Source organism: Melopsittacus undulatus, chromosome 19 (genome assembly GCF_012275295.1).
Source record: "Melopsittacus undulatus isolate bMelUnd1 chromosome 19, bMelUnd1.mat.Z, whole genome shotgun sequence".
Lineage (NCBI taxonomy): Eukaryota > Metazoa > Chordata > Aves > Psittaciformes > Psittaculidae > Melopsittacus > Melopsittacus undulatus.
In genome coordinates this window covers 2986125-3008585 of record NC_047545.1, presented here as the reverse complement: position 1 = coordinate 3008585, position 22461 = coordinate 2986125, and the positions used below count along the sequence as shown (strand labels likewise).

General features: G+C 43.8%; 1 protein-coding gene across 2 annotated transcripts in view; it reads right to left on the bottom strand.

The window, feature by feature from the left end:
• The window catches only part of KDM4B (lysine demethylase 4B), a 75981-nt gene that overhangs the window by 52019 nt on the left and 1501 nt on the right, over positions 1-22461 (bottom strand). For both annotated transcript variants that reach the window (XM_034070860.1, XM_034070861.1), the window contains exons 2-5: positions 11018-11180; positions 8917-9092; positions 8526-8640; positions 7221-7414 (exon numbers count right to left, since the gene is read on the bottom strand). In XM_034070860.1, coding sequence (XP_033926751.1) covers positions 7221-7414; positions 8526-8640; positions 8917-9092; positions 11018-11158 — 626 coding nt within the window. In that variant the 5' untranslated portion in view covers positions 11159-11180. The remainder of the gene's footprint in view (positions 1-7220; positions 7415-8525; positions 8641-8916; positions 9093-11017; positions 11181-22461) is intronic.

Sequence of the window (22461 nt, the reverse complement as noted above, 5' to 3'; positions counted from 1 at the left end):
ACCTCCAAGAGTTTATCATTTCAGCAAACTAACTAAACAGGCTCATCAAGATGGACATAAAATGCATGACTGAAACTAAAATGGCACTGAAGCATGGACTAATACCATGGCCCCTGCCGTGGATTTGGACCAGAAATAGAAAAAGGACTCTAGAGGAGGAAGCACATACACAGCATAGAGCTGAGGGAAAGCAGGAGGAAGACCAAATGGGTATGAGCATCCAGCTGGCTACTGAGCCCATTTCATCTCTTTTCTTACAGCCATAGTCCCTCCTCGGTCCTCATCAGTCCAAGAGCTTGGCTGGCATTTCCTCTCAATGTTAGATGAGGATGAAAGAAGATAGACAACATGAGTCCTACCTCCTCCGAACACTGTGCCTCCTCTGCATCACAAAAAAACATAAATTTCCATAATCTGTCTACAACAGCATAATAAAACACAACAACAATCTATTAAAAAGAAAAACCTCCACTATTCCAATTGCAAGCACCTGATGGGGAAGATAATCCACACAACACAGGTTAGGGCTCCTTCAGCCTCTGTACAATATGCTGACCCCTGGGATGGAGAGAGCAGCCTGGCACCTAGCACTGTTCCCTTCCCCACCAGATTCCCATCATCCTTCACCCACAGCACCACCTCCAGGCCAGCTCAGACCCGAGGGCAGCCTCGCCTGAGTATTAGCAGTAGAGTGGTTTGTATTGATTAACTAATGACTGCGGTGTATGAAGCCGAAAGGCTGTATTAATAACTCACTGCTGCACTGCTCTCATTTAGCAGGGAATTACAGGGGGATGCAACTCTGCATCTCAATATATCACTCCTTTCATGAATCTCTGAGCAGATCAACGTGCACATGGATTCTCAATGCAAAAATCCTGTTCCAAAGCAGCTTTCACCTATAACAGTTTTGGAAGGGGTAGGAGAGTGAAAAGCTGTTCTGCCTGGCCATGCTTTCTCTCTCCCTTTCATTTTATTTCTTTTAATGGGTATCACTGTTCCTTCCTCTATCCCTTTTATCATCAGAAAAGGGGTTTGTTTTGCCAAAGCTGCCCAAGAGCAAATGGTGTTGCAGTTAATCTATAAATCAACCATCACCATAAATTCTCCTCTTTCCCCATCCAAAGCTGCAGGGCTGTAAAACAGATTACATGGGATAGCAGAGGCAGGAAGGAAATTTGTGAGCTGCAAGGAGCCCATCATAGCCCAGTGGCCTTCCCCTGCCCCTCCTTTCTCCCCTACTCCATCCCAACAAGCCTATAAATCTCTACTGCCAGAGTGGAACACACAAACAGCAAATGTGTGCACTCATTTAAGAGCAAAACAACCTCAATCACACATTTCACATGGAAGGCTGATGCAGACCTTGGGCATCGAGGGAGGAAAGGCTGCAAAATCTCCTTTTGAATTCCCTAATGCCAAGAAATAGGAAAAGTAAAATTGGGGGGGGGGGGGGGGACGACGGGGGGGTGAGGGAGGGAATTACCCATATGGAGCAAAACAAAAAGTCAGTGTAACTAATTCAGAGTCCTCAAGCCCCCTCAAGGGCAAAACACCTCTGTGATTCCAGCTAACCCTGCTTTAAGGAACTCACAGAATCTCCAGGGTGCAAGGTACCGAGATCCCAGTAATCAACACTGAGATTCACATCTGATCAATTCAAGCACCCTGTGCAACGGCCCCTTGAAGGAATGGAATAGAAGGCAGTAAATGATGCAAAGGCCAAGTGTCCTTCCCCCCTGCTGCCATACAATTCAGTATCAACCATTAAGCCCATCTGCTTTAAATGAGATGATGTCCAGCTCCCAACAAACTGCAACGTATGTGAGAGTGTGTCGAAGCAGAGGAATGGTTCGGAATACCATGCTGGGGAAATAGGGATAAGGAAGACAAGCTGGAAGAGTTAAGCTCTGGGATGGTATTAGGTCATTTTCTTTCTCCAAGACAGTTTTCCGGGGATTAATGTTTTCTATCCTGGGGGGAAGAGAGGACAAGAGTTCTGAGGCAGCTGCAATGCTCCCAAAGACAACAATGACAATTGAAATGAGCAGCAAGATCCTCAGCACTTCAGATCTGCTGCTGCTTTGGTGTATGCTTGTAGCCAAGAATAAAGAGGGCTCCTTTTACAACCTTCTCCCAGGGGAACAATCACATCTTCCTTTCAATCTCCCCATCCTAACACTGGTAGAAAATGGGAGATTTCCCTAGTCTCCATCAGTAACAGACACTAGGAGTTTATTAACTGTAGATGTGACAAGCAAGTCCTCCCAAGGACTTGGGTTCCCTGATTCCTACAGACAGACTTACCCTATTCCTGCAGGAAAGAAAGCAGGAATTCCATAGTACTTCAACCAACAAAGCCTTCCAGTAATGCTGGGGACTTTCAAATAAGCAGTCTTAAGTCGTTCACTAGACAGAAGTCCAGAAGTGCTCTCTTAAACATATAACTGTAGCTCTGACCACTGCTTTCAGCTAATCACACCATTTTAAAATGCCTTTGGTAATTTGTCCTTAACTCCACAGCCGTTCTGGCATAGAGCACACTTTGTGATAGCAAAGGCAAACAGATTAGGCATGATCCACTTTCAGCAAGGGAATGTTTTGGAGAGAAGACCATATAACTTAAAAGCTAAAGCTGGCTCCCTGCTTTAATTAAAGGGGATTAAGCATCCATCATGATAAGGAAACAGGGACACTTCATAAAAATCAATTACTGTCCCCAGTGTCACTCTGGTTTCACACCTGCAGCTTCTGAACCAATATAGTGTGAGAGCCCATTAGTACTTACAGAAGGTACATTAAATATTGTTGCTATACAGCAAGATCAGCCACAAAATCCCTTCTTACCCAGTCAGGTGTTACAGTGTTGACAAAACAAAATAGAGATGTTCCACCTCCAAAGTACATCCATCACATTCCCATTAGTGAGATTTAACGTTTCCTTCAGCACTTCCCTCCCACAGGAAGCCCCTCAGGTGGGTATCGCACATGTTGATAGGGTATTGTGGGGTTTAAAAATACACTTCTGAAACTGCTAGAGCTGAGACACACACGTTCCTCAATAAAATGCCATAATAAACCATGAAGTATGGGGCTTGGCATTCAGTTTTGTTGCTTCTGTCATTATAAAAATCTTCTCTTAGCATCGTTTGACAATATGCTCTATTTTAGCTCTCAGCATACGAACGTATAAGGTAATTATACATAATACATATAATTGATACAGTAAAAGCTCCTACCACAAGAGGTTTAATATAGGGCTGCAAAATGAAATACATTCAAAGTTTGGAAAAAACAAAGACTGTGAAAAGGTTGTAATTAAACTACTAATGGGAGAGGGGCATTCTTTTGTCATTTGGGAAACAAGCAAGCAGGAGCCTCAAGCTGGCAGCTCCCTGCCTGAGCAGCCCAACACCGAGTTACACAACAGCTTTGATGCAAAGTGCCCACACCTCCTGCGTGCCCTCTCCAGCCTGTCAGGCTGATTTACCAGTTCAAACCAACAACAGTGTGGCTACAACACGGACCAGCTGCATACGTGTGAGCAACAGCACATCAGAAAAGCTGTGCATCTTCGAGGCAAGGCAAGTGTGACCTGGAAGGGTAGTGTGGGTATCTGTGAAGCAGCAATCATTGTGGCTAAAGACATGTAACAGCGCTCATTCTTCTTAGTACAAGGAAGAACTTCAGAAAGAAATGCAATGCAATCTGCAGGCACAGACATCATTTAAGGAGACATCACCCCCTTTCCTCTGCCTCATCACTGGATGATCCTTTGCTGCTCAAGTACCTCACTTAGTGCTGAACACTGCTTTTAACCTGCATCCCCCAGTGATACAGCTGTGTAGACAGCTCACACTGCTGCAGCCTGTTCTACTCTGCTTATGGAAAGAAACAGTACAAGAAAGTGTTGGCAGCAGGACTTCTCTGCAGTGACAGCAACACATTAATCAAGGAGCTGTATGACCAAGCAAATGCTCCTTAGGTTGTACAAAAAAGCCATCTTCAGACATTTGTTTTAATGGTAATCCCAGTTCCCAAAGCACATGCTGTGTAAGAGCTGTAACCCAGAATTTTAAAGGTAGAAACGAAAGACACATATGAAACCCTATGTCAGTAATTATCCTCCCTGACTCATGAGACAGGCTCCTTCCTCAGCTTATCTTTGTCCTCTGAGGCAGCTTCTCATGGTCTAAACACATCCTGCAGACCTCCCCAAGAAGGTACTGCCTCTCTTCCACAGCAATTGAACATGGAACTCTTGTAGAACCCACTCAGCAACCTCCATCGGGCAGATTCCCTCCCCACCACCTTACCTTCCCAAGGAAGTGGAGCTGGTGGCTTCTCACCATTCCTACATGCTACCTGCAAAGCAGGGCTTGGGATGCACAGCCTGGGTTAAAGTAGCCTCTGATAACTTATGAGAGACATGAAGAGGAGTTATGGTTTTCAACAGACAATTTTAAGCAGAATACTACAGAGTCCTTGGTTTCACTACATAAATATCTCTGCCAGCCAAACAATAATTCTGCCTCCTATTTTAGAGCTCAGCCCAAAGTGGTAGACTTTGTAACTCTCCACACTCCTGCCATCCCCTGAGGTGCTTCTCAGATGATCGCTGTTAGAGTCAAAGAGACTATAAAAAGGATGAAGAAAGCTGGGAAATTTCCACAGAGATGGTGCCAGAAAACCAGACCATTTTAGCCGTCCTTGGGTAAAGCCAGGCTGCACCACTGGCATTTCATCACTGAAGTCCAAGAGCTCCCCCAGCTGAGCTCTGCAATGACTGCAACCACAACCAGAAGACAGTAGATTGCCCGGCTACCTGGAAAGTTCCAGATCTGCTCCAAGGGGTATTCAGCTTTACTCCTCAGAAGCCACAGAAAAGCTTAAGAACTCATTAAGAGAAGCTGTCATAGTGAAGAACATGGAAGAAATGACTTGGGCAAGTGGCATATTATTGCCTTATGCTTAAGGGAACAGCAGAGAGGCTTGCCAAACCAGCAGCAGCATCCTGTCACAATATATTTAGTTTTGTCTTATACACTGTCATCTGTGTAATAAGAACACTTCATTGAAAGGGAAGATGTTTTGCCCAAAACATGATCTGTCCTCAAAATCCTCATCTTCCCCCAACTGTGTAAGGTTTATAGAACTAGTTACTATAAAAGGACTACACAAACACAGAATAGCTGGATAAACACCCTCCCTGGGGGAAAAGTACTTAACAAATAGCATAGCAAACCCAAACCCAAGCAGGTGCAGAGCATGTTCCTGCTTTGAGTTTTAACCACCAACACCCGAGCTCCTTTACAAGATGATTTTATGATCTCTATTCTACTTGTAAGCAGTAGTGACTGACCTCTTCTTTGGTTTGTTTCTTTACTATGCAAGCCATATTTCCCACAGAAACAACAGCAAACTTAAGGAAAACCCACTGTTTAGTAAAGATGAAGCAACAGTTTCATGTACTGAGTTTGAGTATCACCTTTATGATACACACAGTATGCGGATATCCACATATACCAAACAAGAGCATGAAGTTCCTAAGATGCATGCAAGAAGAAAACCAGTCTAGGTGAGGTATAAATCCAAAATGAAGTATGCATGAAGTATCTGCTCGCTAACCTGCTCACAGTGTGAGTTTGTGGAACAGCCATGACTTTCATGCTGGGATCAGCTTCTCTTTTCAAGCTGATCTGTTCTTATTTCTAATTTTTGAAAGCTTCTATTCTGAGTTCAGAACAAAAAGCAAGCAGAAGACAGATGAGGCAGGATTGATTAAGAGGCAGGTATGAAAAGAGCAGTTGGACATAGCCACAATGGCACGACCCTCCTGAAAACCTCAGGTCAGTTGCTCATACAACTCTTACAGCAGCCAACCCCTGTGTGCTGAAACCACCACATCAAAGATGACACTGGCACTGCTGGTGGTCACCAGGACGAAGGAGAGGATGTGCTTCTTGTGTGCTGGTGGCACCATCTACTGGAGATGGGGACTGAATAAAACTGGGTTTCAATGAACCACTTCTGAAAATGAAGGGAAAAACTGAGAGTACCTAAAGAGAGAGCATGGCACATTCTGTTCCTACTCCAGAGATGTTTCTTGAGATCAAGCTCATTTAACAGACATCATTAAGAGATTCTGCAAAATCCTTTTGCATCTGCTTGAAAGAGGGAGACCAAGATTCAGATCTACTGGGGAAACAGATTTTCTGCTGGAAAGATTGTTAAAGTTCACATGAAGACTAGGGTTGAATAGACAGATTCAGCCCCTCCTTTTCTAGACTGTAAAAGAACACTACATCCATTCATTACAGTCTCTTTGCTGTTGGTAGCTCTTATATGCCCACAGGCACTAAGAGCCTGGAGATACTTGGTGTCACTGGGGACTCATACTGCAGGGACATGGAAGGTTCTTGTCTGCCTCTGCCAGGGCATAGTGACAGCAGCTTCCTAGTGACATTTAAGCTCCAATTTGCACGTAAATGTCAATATTTATTAGTCACATCAAGATCTTCAGCAAAGCTCTTCTGGGCTGCTAAGTCTCTGTGGTTATGCTTTTAAGCAGGAGGCTTGAGAAAGAACACCACCAGCTCTTGGTAACTTACCCAGATTCCTGAGGTTCTTCATTTCACTCTTATCTATTGGTTATTTTTGTGAAAAGTCCTTTCAAGCCAGTCTATGCATCAGAGGGACGAAAAATGCTTCCCAGTGTTCTAAGAACTGACCTTGAAAAAGTACCCTTTGACTCACCTGGTCGGTGGGAGTTGTAAGCACATTTAAATCCTGGAAGTTTTAAAGTAACAGATGTTTCCTGCCTACAGCTCGATGCAGAACAACAGACTTTCACTATTAAAGTGCACCTGAAGCATCCCCATATTCCCATCACCATTTGCTCTCCCACATTAGTGGAAGTGCTCTCCTGTGCATTACTTCACAAAAATCCCCAAGCTGTTGAAATCTGGTTTTAATTGTAAAGTCAACAAGTCTTCCTAATTCTGCTCCTTTCTAGAAAGATGGGAATTAGGCTTCTGAGCAAGTCAGCATGAAAGGAAGTAAAATTCATTTCAATTGTAGAATAGGAAAGGAGGAAAAAAGAATGGGGAGAGAGAGGTCAGATTGATGGAAATAGATGGACTTCAAAGAGATATTGCAGTGGTCTCAAAGTAGAGGGTAAAGGTACATAATCACCCTCTGCTTAGTACTCTGTCACTTACCAGGATTTTGGCTCCCCAAAATGCAAGTAGTTGATGCTGTAGAGATCCATGTCCTCAGTATGCCAAGCAAATGTTGTCTTCCACATCCCAAAGTAGAGGTAGGGAGTGTTTACACCTTCTATGATAATGCCACACTCATGTTCCACCATATCTAAGAGGGTGTTCAGATTGCCAATATTCCATTCTTCCACATCCTGTAATTCAAAAGAAATGTTTTGCACTGGAATATACCAGGACTTGCTGTAACTGAGTAATAGCCACAGCTTCCTTTCAGTGCCTTAAAATGGGGATATCCTGATGTCATCTACACTAATTTAACCCCATCTGCTTCCAGAAAGCCTACTTTTAATGTTCAGCAATAACCAGGAAAAGGATGTGCTACCAGCACTTTGTGGCAAAGGGATGACTGCAGGCGTCTCACTCTCTGAAGAGGCACTTGTACTATGTGATATCCTACCATCAAGTAACCATTTTACCAATAAACACAAGATAAAGTAGAGGTAAAAGACACTTCTCTCAATGACATATTCCGCCCAGATGTTCTTCATTTGATGAACACGCATCAGCTGATGAGAAACACTACACTTCAATGTGATCAAAGTGGCAGAAGCCTCTGCAAAATGTTTAACCTTGAGACTGCTTGAAGAGTAATACAATCTCCAAAAGGAAACTAAGAGTCACCTTTACACCCCTTTTCCCCAGTGTACTTAATATGCACGCAAGTATGTGAGCAATCCCAGCTTCGTCCTGCTGGCTGGAGTAGCTGCAAGACAGTGAAACTCAAGCTGCTCAGTCTTGACTCTGTCTAAATTAACCTGAAGAAGGACAGAGGAAAGGGCTGAAGAAAGAGAGCAGCTGAAAAGCAAGATGCAAAGTGAGGTGATGCAGAAGGAAAACGTCTTCCATGACACCCACACCTCAATGCTTGTACCAATAGGGAACATTCTTTAGATGAGACTGGTAATTCTATTCTTTAAAATCTGCTTATAGGAACTTAAGGAAGTACAATGTATGTTCAATCCATTGCAAAAGCTGCTTCTCCTAAAGCCTGAGTTTGTGTCTGGTTCTGTCACCTTCCCTGACACATTTTATTCCCTTTAAAAACAAAGGGGAATAAAAAAAAACTAGTATGATAAAGACTGGGATCAAGGTGGGAAGTTTAGTCACCCCTTGGTAATGAGGGAAAAATAAAGCTATCTGCTTTTTTAAAGGTTTCTAAACTCTGAATTACTGTTCCTAGGGGAGAGAAAAGCAATAAGGAAGTCAGCGTCCATATTTAAAGTAAGTGAGGCACATTCTACTTACGGCATCATACAGTGAACCACTGATATCAGCCCCATAAATTGGTGAGACAAACGTGAGATTCTTCCAGTATTTGCGCTCCAAGTCTTCAAAATCTTGATGGCGTGGAGTACAGTACCTGGTAAGGACATGGAAAAGATAAGGATGCAAGAACCCCTGAGGGATGCTCATCACAGACAGATAAATGACTGAAAAGTCATTCCTTTCAGGCAGATTCAAGCTACACCAAAAGCCACCAAGTTGCAAACTTATTTGAGATTCTGGATGTAAACTCCCAAGAGAAAGCAGTTTCCTCCCAAATGCTTCCTCTTTAACAAGGCTGCATTTGCTTTTCAGCTTGTTTCTAGAAAGAAAAGCTTTCCACACAACTCCCCATCATTTGACACCAACATACTTCTCGCTGTTAGCCAGACGCCGGTACTCTCCCACAGTCATCGGTTTCTTCTGTATATTATACTGGGTGAACAACCCCGACTGCCCAGTAACAACCTGCTGAATAGGAGCCGGGATAATCATGTCATCTATGTCATCATAGGTTTTCCGAGGCTTCCATTCCTTGGGAGGAATCACCTGGAATTGGGGGGGGAAACAAACAACAAAATTAGGTGATGTTCACAACAGGCACACACAATTCTCCGGAAGAAAAAGCTATGGGAGTGGATGGGATTTCATCCCACTGCTGCAGGTTATCAGGTAACAGCAGCAGCTCAAATAACCAGCACAGATGACAAGCCAACTGTTGTGCATCTGCTGAGGCACAGGACTGGCTGACATAGAGGGCTGCCAGCCTGCTGCTAGCAGAAAAGTTGCACAAGACAGCCAGTGAGGATAGAAAGAGGTAGAGTTATACCAAGGAAGTGTGCTGCATGCCCGAAAGACTGCACATGCTCCCCCTCCAGATGGAATTCCTTGCTCACCTACCATTCCACAAAGCTGGATGAAGACTCCAGCAGCATGTTGCATCTCTACAAGTCCATAACCTTTGATAGCAGTGTAAACTATTCCATCTAGAAATCACTTACCTGAGGGTTTTCTTGAGGGGCTAGTGCTTTTGGTTTGGTGGGGATTTCATTTAATTAGGAAGGCCAAATTCCTATTGCATTATTAACTGATGTTTCTGTATTTGTGACATATCAGGGACCACCTCCTTCAATGAAAAGGGGTAAGAAGAACAAAAGGAAACCAAGGGGAACACATCTAGAACTCTTTCCTCACGCTTAGAAGCTGCACAAAAAGCAACCACCCTGCTGCAAAGCAGTCCCAAATCTGGAAGAAAAAGCTGTAATTTTAAACAGAAGAGCTGCCAACAATTCTAGGCTCAAGATCAGAGCACAATCACAGGGACATTCAGCAGGCATGTGCAGTGACAAAATACAATGTCTGCAATCTAATTTGGTGGAAGGACCAGCCAAAAAAAGTTATAGCCACTGGAGACAAGTTATTGATTTTGTGGGCATGGTTCCCCCAGGCTACGATGAGCTCCATTTCCATTACAAGGCTCCAAAATGCAGTTGCAAGAGACAGAGACAAAAATTACCTTGAAATACTCAGATTTAGTCCTACAAGTAGAGCAAATTCTTTACAACATCTGGAATTTACCAACAACCATCATTAAAATTATCTACTCTGGCAGGCTCCTGGAATGTAATTGCCTGTACACTTGAGTGGACAAGGAAACGTTTCACAGAGAGCTTTTATCAATACCCAGCTCTATTTAGAACTGTAACATAAACAGTAATTGACCTATGGGTTAGAAAAAATGAGATTATTTCATGCCTAACCGCTTTATTCCTCTGTTGTGCTTTATTAAGCTCTGCTAAATACCATTTGTAACAACTGCCTTGTCAGAACAACTCATCTCCCTCAGCCTATGGTGCAACACGGCTCAGTCACAAAAATACTCTTTCTAATCAGTTAGTCCTGATTTTTTCCAAGCAGTTGTATGTCAAGCACTGGAACTGAGAAACGTCACATGAGGGGTTCTCAGAAAGCTTCATCAGTGTAAAGATGTGGATGGGAAGGAAGGAGAGAGATGGTTTAGAGCTGGCTGGAGAACTGCTTCCTGAAGGTCAAAACTTTCAGGCATTTATTAGGGAATCACACACATGCAGAGGACTGAAAACCTCCCACCTCCAGCCCTTGAGGACCATGGCTACTGCTATCAGTGTCCTCAGCAACAGAAGGACACAGAAATACCCTTAACCCATTGCTGCAGGGGCTGGGAACGTGCCATTTTCCATTCAGGGATCAGGAAAAGCCATCCTGCAAATAAATCCTTCTTTAACTCTTAGGCAAGGCCTGGAACTCCTCTGCCTTTCCCCTCTTGGTAAACCAAGACACAGGTTGCAAGTCTGAGTTTCAAGAACAAGCTCTGCGTGACTCCATAAAAGCAGAAACTACTTCTGAGGGATCTAACTTCACTGACACCCACATAAAGCAGAGCCTCAGGAAGAGCCTTCAGGAAGCTTTCCACTACCTCAGCGAGAGCAACTCACCTTGGCCAGCCCTGCTCGGTGAGCTCCTTGTGATTCCATGTAAGCAATGTACTTCCCGAAGTCCCGGAACTCCTCCAGGGTGGGACGAAAGGTCATAATCTTGCATCCAGGGTTCTGCGGGCTCGGCACTTCCGACCCCATGTTTCTGGAACGACGGAAGGGCCTGGAGGGGAAGCAAAAAGGGAGAGAGAAAAAGAAAGAGGAGAGGCAGAAGAAAACATACTGGTTAAAAAAGGTGTCTTTCTGCTTCCTTTAATGAATGTGACAGAGGCATGGGTGTACTTTTCATTTCTCTCCTCTGTTCCCCCAAGACAGTATTTGTAAGTAATATCTATTCTAAAATGGGTAAGATGAGCTTTAACAAAAAAAAAACAACAGTATTTGCTAGCAGGGACCTAAGAAGGGTCAAGTATCAGCAGCCTCCTGATACCAGCATCATCTGCAAGATCAGACAGGGCCTAAATATAGATCACAGCCTGAACACTGTCCTCTCCATTCATCGTATGAAGGTGTGTCTCAACAGAACAGGGGTCACCAACAAGAGACTTCTCACTACCTTCAGCACCTCCTCAGTGTATGAGTGTGGAACTAGTGCCCCTCAGAACCAGAATGCTTCATCCTTTTCTGTACCACAGGATCCCAGCCTGCTCTGGGTTGGAAGGGACCTTAAAGCTCATCCAGCTTCAACCCCTGCCATGGACAGGGACCCCTTCCACTGAAGCAGCTGCTCCAAGCCCCTGTGTCCAACCTGGCCTTGAGCACTGCCAGGGATGGGGCAGCCACAGCTTCTCTGGGCACCCTGTGCCAGCGCCTCAGCACCCTCACAGGGAAGAGCTTCTTCCTCATATCTAACCTGAACTTCCAGTTTCAGTTTAAACCCATCACCCCTTCTCCTACCACTACAGTCACTGACGAAGAGCCCCTCTCTGGCAGGAGAGGAACTATCTAGGCTCAAAAACAACAGCTCTGACCAATATTCTTTTTTTATCCATGTGCTACATAAAAAAATTGTAAAATTAGGGGTTTTGTTAAAGGTAACTTCATTACAGTTTGTATTTGCAGTGAATACAGACAAAACAAAGGATCAGACAATTCTTAAAAGAAGTGTAGATGCATGATTTCAAAGCATCTTTCCACATGAAAAGCAAAATTGCTCCACTTACATCCCAATTCACAGAGCAAAAAAGAAACCAACAGCATAATTCAGGGTGAAATGAGTGGTGTTTAAATGGACCTTGCTAAGTTGTGCTGGAAACTCTGAAGGAAACCCTCAAAACAAAATGGTTTAATGGCATTTTAGTGGCAAATACAACTACAAAAACATTCTCCATGTCAGCAGAGGAACCGCAGCACATCCAATATGCTCAAGCTATCACGAGAGGGCAGCACGGGGCTTGTAAGGAATAAAAGGTGCAGCCCCACTATGCCAAAACACGAGTTGTAAATCACAAGCAAAGGACGTTTGGATTTAAATTGATTTCAAACCAGCCAAGAAGTACTCCAGATGCTTTCTGTGTTAGGAAACACAAAGCAGAGGAATGGTTCTATCAGTGTTTTAATCAGGGAGTGTGCACACAACTCACCCGTCTCCAGAGAGACATCAGATACTCTGCCTGCTCCCTACAAGCAAACCCAACCTCACACTAAGTGGGAAAGACTCGATACTAACTATTATTACTATTATTTCCAAGGCAAACGAACAGTTTGGACTTGATATTTTAGAAAAGAGAAGATTTTAGAATCCTTTAGAGGTCCCTTCCTGTCAGATCTGTCTCAAAGCAATGGGCTGCAGGTCAAAGCCCTTCCCCAGCAGACTTAAAGGAATTTCATGCAGAAAAATCACCGCCTCTGGTGCTCATCCGACCCTCAAGCTCTCACCTCCAGGGTGCCCCAAAGGGATCTCCAACTTTGCCATGCAGAAAAAGACTTGCTCTGATTCAGGGTCAGCATTTGAAGATAAGAAACAGGCTTCATAGATACCCACAAGAACAAGTTACTTGTTTTGCAGAAAACACAAGAGGAGGAAACAGCATCTCCCATCCCCGAGACAAACCACAGGAGCTGATAAGCTCCAGGCATCCATTTGCCACAGTTTTTCCTCTAGAACGCTGAAGAAAAACATTGTTTACCGGGAAAACACAAAGCCATTAGGGTAGGAAGGGAGCTGTGGAGATCATCTAATCCAACCCCCCCACCACCACTACAGCTGATCATGGCCACAGGGGAAAGGAAAAGAGAAGTGACTGCTGGAGAAGTGGGACACACACAGGAACCATCCCCAAACTTTCATTCCAACACTGTCTCCCTGAGAATGTTGTGCTATTTATAAACAGGGTCTGGAAATGCCACGAGAGTTCACCCGAGCAGGAAGCACCGAGTCAGGCTCCACAGCAGCATGGCTGCTCCTGAGGATCTGGCTCAGGGAAAGGAGCTTGAATTCCATCCTGAGGAGGATCCATGCCAGCACCATCTGCTCCAGGGATGCCTTCCCAGGCTTTGCAGCTTTACCCACAACCAGAGGAAAAAAAGCCAGTAAAACAGTCAAAGCAAAGATTTATCCCATCTTTTCCTCAAGATCCTCTCCAGCAATTCTAATTTTTAGTCAATGAACTGGGAGTGAATAGTCAAAATACCTGCTATAACAAAGAGGGGGAGCGAAAACTACTTCATGCAAAGCTTAATCAATAAATTAAAGCACCTACCTGCCCCAGTACAAACTGCAACTCTGGAATGCAAACAGCAAAGAACAACAGATCTTTCCATGTTTAATCCCATCCCTTTATTCTAAGGAACATCTTAACATCTACCCCAGATAAAGTTTCACGGAATCATGGAATGGGTTGAGTTGGAAGGGACCTTAAAGCTCATCCAGTTCCAACCCCCTGCCACAGGCAGGGACACCTTCCACTAGAGCAGCTTGCTCCAGGAATGCTGCCAGGAATGGGGCACCGAAGCCACAGAGGCAATTTGGGGAGAAAAGAATCCCTTTGCACATCACAGCTCTAACGTATTTTGGATAAACAGTATCAAGATTTACTCCTTCCTCCTATCCAGCTCCCAGTATCAGAGGGGACAAGAGGCCAAGCAAGGCAGTGGGACAAGCCCAGGGCTGCGGCAGCAACCTTCCTTATGGGATTTCCAGGAGACAGCCTAACTGAAACAGTGCCACAAGAAGCTCACCAGCAGCACTGAGGACTATTTCACAGCAGAATCCCACTCTTCCAAGAACACTGAAAGCATTCTCCACTCACGGCTCTGCCGTGCAGCAGGGTGGATGGTGACGATATGAACAAATCTTCTCTCTTCACTGTTAATACTGAAAGGGATGATTTTGCAGAAAGAATCTAAGCTCCCTATTAGTTCTTGACAAGAATGAAGGCATTTTTCTCAGCTGGACACATTCCGTTTCTGTGTAAGCGAGAGTAACAACCTGAAATATTATGAAAACCTTCTAAACTGCAACCACAGTACGGAAACACTAAACTTGTCTCCAGAGGGATGATCCTGATGGACACAAAGAGCTGAGCTTTTCATTTCAATGACTTTTACATGAGACTTTTCCCTCTAACACGGATGTGAACCAAGACACTTTTGTGACTGAAATCCTACACCTGTTGATTGAAACCTTTGTCGGGCACAGAAAAAGCCCAAGAAACCCAGCAGAGATCAAGGACTCATGCTTGCTAAAGGACTTACAGGACTGGGAATCCTTCCTCCAGGAACTTCCAAGTAGTTCCCCGCTGCTCCCCTGCTACTGATCTTGGAAAAGCAGATAAGGCTAACTCATTCTCCTCTACTGTTGAGCAGGGGGTAACCTTGACTAAAGGTAGTGACTATCAGTGGAAACAAATGTGCCAAATCCTGTACCTCTGCCCAGGGCACACTGCTGCAGATGCAGAGCAAACTCAACCTGCTGGTTTGCTTTAAAACCTCTGTTATCAATCCGGATTTGAACAGTAAAACCACAGCAGAATTTATGCCAGAGGACTCACTGTGTTTATACAGCAACACTAGAGCCATCTTTAAACTTGCTGAACAAACTTTAGATGCTCTCTGGGACTCTCGGTTTCTTCGATACACCAGAACACAGGCACCTTTAGAGCCCTTTAAAGAAGGCACCAGGTCTAAAGATAAACTTCTACCCAAGAAACGTATGCCTAACTACCACGTACATCACACTGCATTCAGCTAGCAGAACCACATTTGAATGACCTGCTTCTCCAAAAGGTGCAGCTTTCTATCATCAACCCCACAAAAAATCCTGCTGCCTTTCTGCCCCAAAGGCCTTGAAGCCAGACAATGGGAATTCAAAAAGATGAAGGGAAATTCCCTTTGGAACACACACCTACAGCAAAACCAAAGAAAGGAGTTGTTCAAAATCTGGTAGACAAAACCATGGAAAGCACAGGCAGCAAAAATAACCTTGTAAGAGGATATACAGCACCCACAGCAACTCCCCAAGATTTCACTTGTGTTGGAAGGGGCTGAAAAGACACATCCTGAGTGCACCATGCAACCTGCTGCCAACTCAGAGCAGCAAATACACAGTGGCCTGCTTGCCTGGTGGTGGGGACGTGCTGGCACCAGCATCACACCCTGCTGAAGGAGGAAGAAGCACAGCCATCAAAATTTCACACAACAAACAAAGCACTGGCCACAGTTTGAAGCAAGAGGAAATCTCACAGCAGTACCCACTTGGATAGCTGCTGAGCTCCCACCATCACCATTTGTTGTTCTCCTGTGCCAAATATGATGATACATGGTGCCATGGTACAAAGTGATCAGGGAGATGACTCTGGTTACATGGCTGTGCTTCAGAAGCATGGAGCTGTAGACTTTTCAAGCAGGAGGACAAAGCCACCATCTCAAATCACTGCCTCATGGTGCAAAAAACAGAATTTCAAACATCTGAAACTGTTAGAGGAAAAGTCTGAGTGGATTAAACTCTTCTAGAAGGCAAACTGGTACCAACATCACCTCTCTTCCCCAAACAAGAAAGCAAGCTTGTTGGCTTCTGTGTATCCGGAGTTTGTACACACCTGAAGATGGATAGAGTTACTAGTGTTCTTCAACCAAATTGCCCTTTTAAAGAATTCTGAACCCACAAACTCGTCATCTAACCAATGCACACAACAAACACCACTGCACTTGTAGCACCAGTAAAACCACTGTTAGCAGTTAAGCAAATCAAGTTACACAGCTCACTATACTACCTAAGGACAGTGAATTACACACCCATGCAGGAGACCATCTAAGGACAACACACACCAAAGCATGAAAGTGTACTTAGTCCCAGATATTGAAGAGGAGAAAAAGAGGAAATATAATGAGAAGATCTAAATGAGGCACATCTAAATAGCTTAGCTAATAGAAGACATAAAGAAGATGTCGTTTCCGGCACCAAGCACAAAAATCATTAATACATAACAAATTAGTAATTTCAATGCTGAAAACTGTAGCTCCTTCAGAAGTTCTGAATACATTCTGCTCCTGATTAGAAGTTGCTATCAGGCAACCAATGGACTGGTTTAGTACTTTAGAAAGCTAAAGAGACATGCCAGATCTTAAGCAAGGTTTTTAAACCATAAACACAAAACTTTCAAACCTCCCTTGTCCTCCATTTTCTTGACAACCCTGTGTGTCAGAGCACACTCAAAGGCTGACAGCACTGTGGAACACCGAGGAGCAATGGCACCAAATCTTGTTTCAACCTCCAGTCTTCTTCCCTTCCCTGGCAACCCCCCTTGAAAACTCATGTCTGTTGATCCAAACACATCTAAACCTCCCCTGCCCTTTCAATGATAACTAGGAAAGATGAGGTTTGACTCGTGCCAAGATTCCTCAGCCTAGGGCAGGCTGGGCAGCACATGAAGATCTCCTCATTACCTGGACATGGTTCCAACCACGCCAAAGCGAAGTGCCTTACTTCAGTGTCACTGAGGAGCCAGCAAACTTCCATGCAGCTCCCATAATGTCCTCTCAGTAACAACCATGGAATGTTCCAACAAGTTACTGTGCATCCACCATTGTGTCCTCCCTATTAACATCCATGGAACGTTCCAACAAGTTACTGGGCATCTACCACCAGGTCTTCCCTGGTAGCCACTGCAGAACATTCCAACACTCTGGAAATTCATCCTGACTTTGCCACTTACCTGTACTCAGAGCTCCTCTGTCGAGTCCCAGAGCATTGGTAGGACATCAGCCCCTTTCCCCACAAGTGTGTGCAAAACAACTACTTCAACCAGAGCTTGAAAAACTGAAAACCCAAGCAACAGACTTAAACTTGGTCATTTACCTTATTGTTCTTGATTAAACTGAGAATCAGGTTGGGTTTACACCCATTCTCAGGGAGATAAGGCCAAGTCAGGCCCTGATGGAGTGGGAAGAGGCAGAGCACCCTCCATGGCCAGCAGTGACACACAGGGGTCTCAGTCAGTGCCACAGCCAAGCAGCAACACAAGAAATGAGGATTTGGGGCCTTTTAGCAAGTTTTTACCTCCCTCTTGTTCCTCACTGAAAGGGCTGAGAAATGCTTGTGGGGGGAACTTCTGCCTTAGGAACCACATCCTAGGCTCAGGCTGCAGGCTCCCATTAGGATTAATAGAATAGGAAAGCCTGTGGCCTGTGAGCTTTGCCAAAGTCTACTGCAAATCTCTGGCAAACTTGAAATGAAAATCAGTTTAGTTTGAGGGAATAAAATCTGATCTTCAACTGAAAATAAAGTTACAAAATTAAACCAAACCCAACAAAATACAGGTTTTAAATGTGCCTGAATAAACTTCTGACTTACTCAGTATTTCTGAGGCACTTCCCATACAGTAAGCTAAGAATCCTGCTAAGGAAAGAATCCTTGAAATTTACTCTTCACTCAGTATTTAACTACTAACATTAATGGAAACCTCCTGTGTTTATTTGAAATGGCATTTTTTTCATTAATTAGGCTGGAACATAGAGGGCAGATTCTTCTATTTCCATCTACTTCCTTTCTCAGTAAGCCAAGTAATTACACTCCAATTTACATCGAGATTCTCATGGATCCAGCATTAGCCAAAGCTTCTTAGCAGAACAGAAAACAAACTCCTGCACAACATCAAGACAGTACTGCAACAGGCAATTCTATCTCACCAGGTTTAGAGCAGGGTTATGCCTCCCAAGCACAGCTGAGAACTTTCTTTCCCTTTATTCCTAAGAATCAGATTTAGATTTAGACAAAGAGAGTGTAAATATGTGCATGTGCAGATTGCTGCAGTGATGCTCAGGGCACTTTGAATGACTGGAAGATTACAGCAACAATTTTAAACTATCACCTTTTCCCCCAAAAGTATTCAGATATTCAATTCACTCAATTTTTCAGCTCCAAATCGCTTTTAGGTTTGTATATCCCTCCTAGGGTCTAAGTAAACAGAGGAAAGCTCTAAGAGGAACAGAGGGACAACATTCCCATGCAGGCACAGCAAGTATCCACCAGCCAAGCAGATGAAGATCTACAGTGTCTGGGAGCTGAGAAATTGTCTTCTAATAAATGTTACACTCCACGAGGCTTCTCCAGAACTCCAGATTCTCCTCTACTTGAAACCAAGCAGCACATGTAGCTCATTGAAGTTCTCCCTCAGAACATCCATGTAGTGCACAGTTACCCATACAATTCTTCAAACTGCAGCACAATTATTTAGTCACAAACAGCATTTATAAGCAGAACAAGTGTCCAGATTTAAGAGCAATAAATCTGGAGGAAATTAAAACAGTTCATCACTGCCTGAAGCAAGGTAGGCAACAGGCAAGGCCTATTACTGACTGAATTTAGAATCAATACCCAACTGTCTCCCTCTTCAAATTCAATGTTTCACTGAATAGGAAAGATAAACTCATCCTAAAGCCACACAAATCAGGGTACCACTACTGAGACAGAACCAGGGGGGTTCAGTTGGCTGCACGACACAATAGCTATGTTTCCTGTCTTCACTGTATTTACTGTAAGGCTATAGAAGTATGAAAAAAGTAATTTAAAAAGCATCTGACCTGGACTGCTGCTTTCTAGCAGCTCCACTGTGACTTGGATCTACACCAAACTACTTTGGGTTCACTTTGCCAGAGTAGAAAGAACAGCATTTAGGAGCTCACCCTTTCAAACTGCACAACCACAGCAAAAGGAGGAAACTCCTGCCCAGACCTGGAGCAAATGAGGTAAAAAAAAGTACCTCTTGTTGATGGGTTCCTGTTTGGTCTGCACAAGAATTCAAAGTCTCAATCCATGCTGCCTGAATCCAGGCAGCCCTGCTGTAATCTTTACAATACTGGAAAACAACCCGTCGTCTATTAAACTTATCAGAAAGATGCATGGGAAACCTTGATAACTGCCCTGCTTTGTATGAAAAGGCAATTGCTGTACCAGCTCCATACCTTCATGACAACTGATCCCCAACAGCCTTCCTCCTGCCAGAGCAAACCTGACAGAACCACAGACCTGCAGCAGCTCAACTTCTTCTCTAGGTTACTTCAGCATCGGGCAAGACAGAATTTGAACAACCTCTGTTGTTATAAGTGGGCTTGAGCATTCTGCCAACAAACCTCCAACTCCTGGTTGCAGCTTTTGCACAAGGTGCTTAGGTCCTGCCTGCAGTGGGTGTGACACACTGACCCAGATTCCAGCTTCAGAGCAGCTGCATTGCCAGAAAGTGAGCTCCTCGGGAGGAGGCTGAGCAAGAACCAAAGCCAGACAGCAGTGAACAGGACCAAGCAGCAGGACACAGCTCCTGCAGCTCCACAAGCGCACTTCAGCAGGAGGATCCATCTCAGCTGCACCTGTAAGTAGCTTACAACTCCTTATCTTGAACTACAGAGAGAAGTGGGGGGAACCCCACAGGATTGTCAGGCATCTCATACTTCACATGCCAGATCTATTCCACACCTTGTAACCAGAATTACAACTGAAAGGAGTGACAATTTCAAATCAAAATTAAAGCAAAGCCAAGAGAAAACCAAGTGAGTTTCACACCAGCTTCAAGGTAACATCAAACTATTTCATCTCTTCCTCCCTCAAATTTTTCCAGTTCTTCCCTACGGAAGCTACAGCTCCAAACCTGAACACATGCATCACAGCCAAAGCTGCGCTGCCTGTTTTGCCAACACAGAACTGAGAAGTACGGCAAACTTCATACTTCCTTTCCAACCCTAACTATTCTATGATTCTACGATTCATACGAACTCATGTACAACACCAAAACCCACAGAGGCTCACCCAAATCCTCTCCACTACTCCAAATGCATATCAGAAATGGTAAAGAAATACCAACTAAGTAAGTTGCAGGTTATGTGCGCCATGGCTGAGGTACAAACAGGCTAAGCCAGGACCTTGAACTACACAAAAATATCAGCTCAGAATACAAATGTGTTCTCCTGTATCAGCGTCCATCTAGTAAGAACATAACTGAGGAAGTGCTTCATTTATAAAAGAGAATCATTTACTCCATGGAAAAATAAATGAGAGTAAGCACCTTAATTAAGCCCTGGTAATAAGTGACTGTATTCATAAGTTGTGACAACCTAGAACATATCTGGTCCAAAAAAATGAGCTTATTAAGCAATGATCAGTTTATTGAAAAACACTGAAAATGAAAAAACACCTTTCTCATACCATAGTGGCTTCATACTGAGAATGAGAACACAGCATTAATACCACTAAATCTATGGAAAATGCCATGATTTCTGCTAACATTTTGCAGCACTTAAGGATTTCCATTTGCTAGTGCATCAAAATGGACAAACCAGCTTTGGATTCTGAAATAGATGACAAATCATTTGTCCAAACAGTGCCTTGCACAGCCACAGAGAATCCTGATGGCATCCAAATACATTAAGCAAATCCCCCACTTGCAGTGACATATTTAGCTGTCATCCATCTTCGATATTAACAGATGCTATATTGCAAGTAACGCTGCGCATGGCAGCAAAGGGACAGACAGGAACAGGCGTTGCAAATCCCTTCAATGGCACACAGTAAAACATTAGAAAGTGAGTCAGAAAGGGTGGCAAATCCACCAGGCCCCAGATCTTCTCTCCAGCCTAGAATTAATTAAAAGGAAATCAAGTTTCTAATTCTTATAGCTGCAAAGAGATTTCCATGAGGTGTGAACTGCTGCATGGCTGGCTCAGCCTGCAGCAAGACAGGGTTATTAATTCTACTTGCATGTCAACTTCCCTATTCATCGACATCAGAAGTGAACTTTGAAGGCAAATTACAGCTACCTGAATGCCAATACATTCTTTATTGTATTACAGCTGGACACCTGGGTAGAATAGGTAACTGGTGACAAATGTACCCAAAAAGCCTACACAGCTAACACGCTTATCCAGCACATCTGGACAAACTGGTTTTCCCAACTCACAGAAAATTTCTTAGGACCTCTAGTATGGAAATAGGTGGAAGTTTTGAGGAGTTGTCTATGGTTTTGATCACTTAAAGCACTTAGTGCTGGCAGGGCTATAAAACAGTCGCTCTGTGTTATCTGCCACATGACAGCTGATGCTATCAGCAGCGAGTTTTCACTTCAATTTCAGCAGTGCAGTTTTAACAGCCCAGTAAAGCAGCTTTGAGCACTGTACCTGCCTCAGACCTGCATCATCTGCAGGCAATCAGTGGGATTTTCCCCAACAGAGCATTTTGCTATCAACTTCTCATCAAAAGCTGATCAGGAGGCTTCCTATGAATATAAGTTCTCACTTATAAAAGCCCACATTCACCCTGAAGTCAAGCTCTGACTGTTAGATCTGTGTAGTTTCACCCATGTATTCCAATTTACTGAGAAAACTATCTTCTTGTATATAAAATCACCTATATTCTGGCCCCAGTGGATCTGTTAAGGGAATTATCTCTTCTCAATAAGCAAAAAAAAAAGCAAAAGACTATATTGCTGAGCATTAGACAGCATTTTCATGACAAAAGATGTTTCAGGGAGTGTCTTATACATGAACATTACCTCTGGAACAAGGAATCAAGTCTATCCACCTACATATACTTTGCATAGGAGTAACTCCTTCCACTAATGAGAAAGGCACAGCCAAAGATTCCTTTTGGCACTGGACGAGTCCGTCTTCCTGCCCCAACTTCTTTCACTTATTACAGGGGAACCTCAGAATTAGGAACTCGCTGTCACAAAGCAATTACCCCAGTGCACTCCAACAGTTATTTCAGGTAATTGCTGAAACATAACTGTAAGTTTTACATTCTGGTCTGAAGATTTCTACTGATTCCATGAATGTTAAAACAGGAAAAGGAAGCAGAACAGAAAACAGTGAAAGTTCGTAAGAAACAAGTGACTTTTTGTATGTGAAAAGGGGAGGGAATAAAACCACCATCAGGCACCGGAGGAACATAGCTCCTTAAAACGAACTCCTATTGGTTAGAAGAGACTTAACTTCAGAAGGTTCAAGCTTGACAGAAC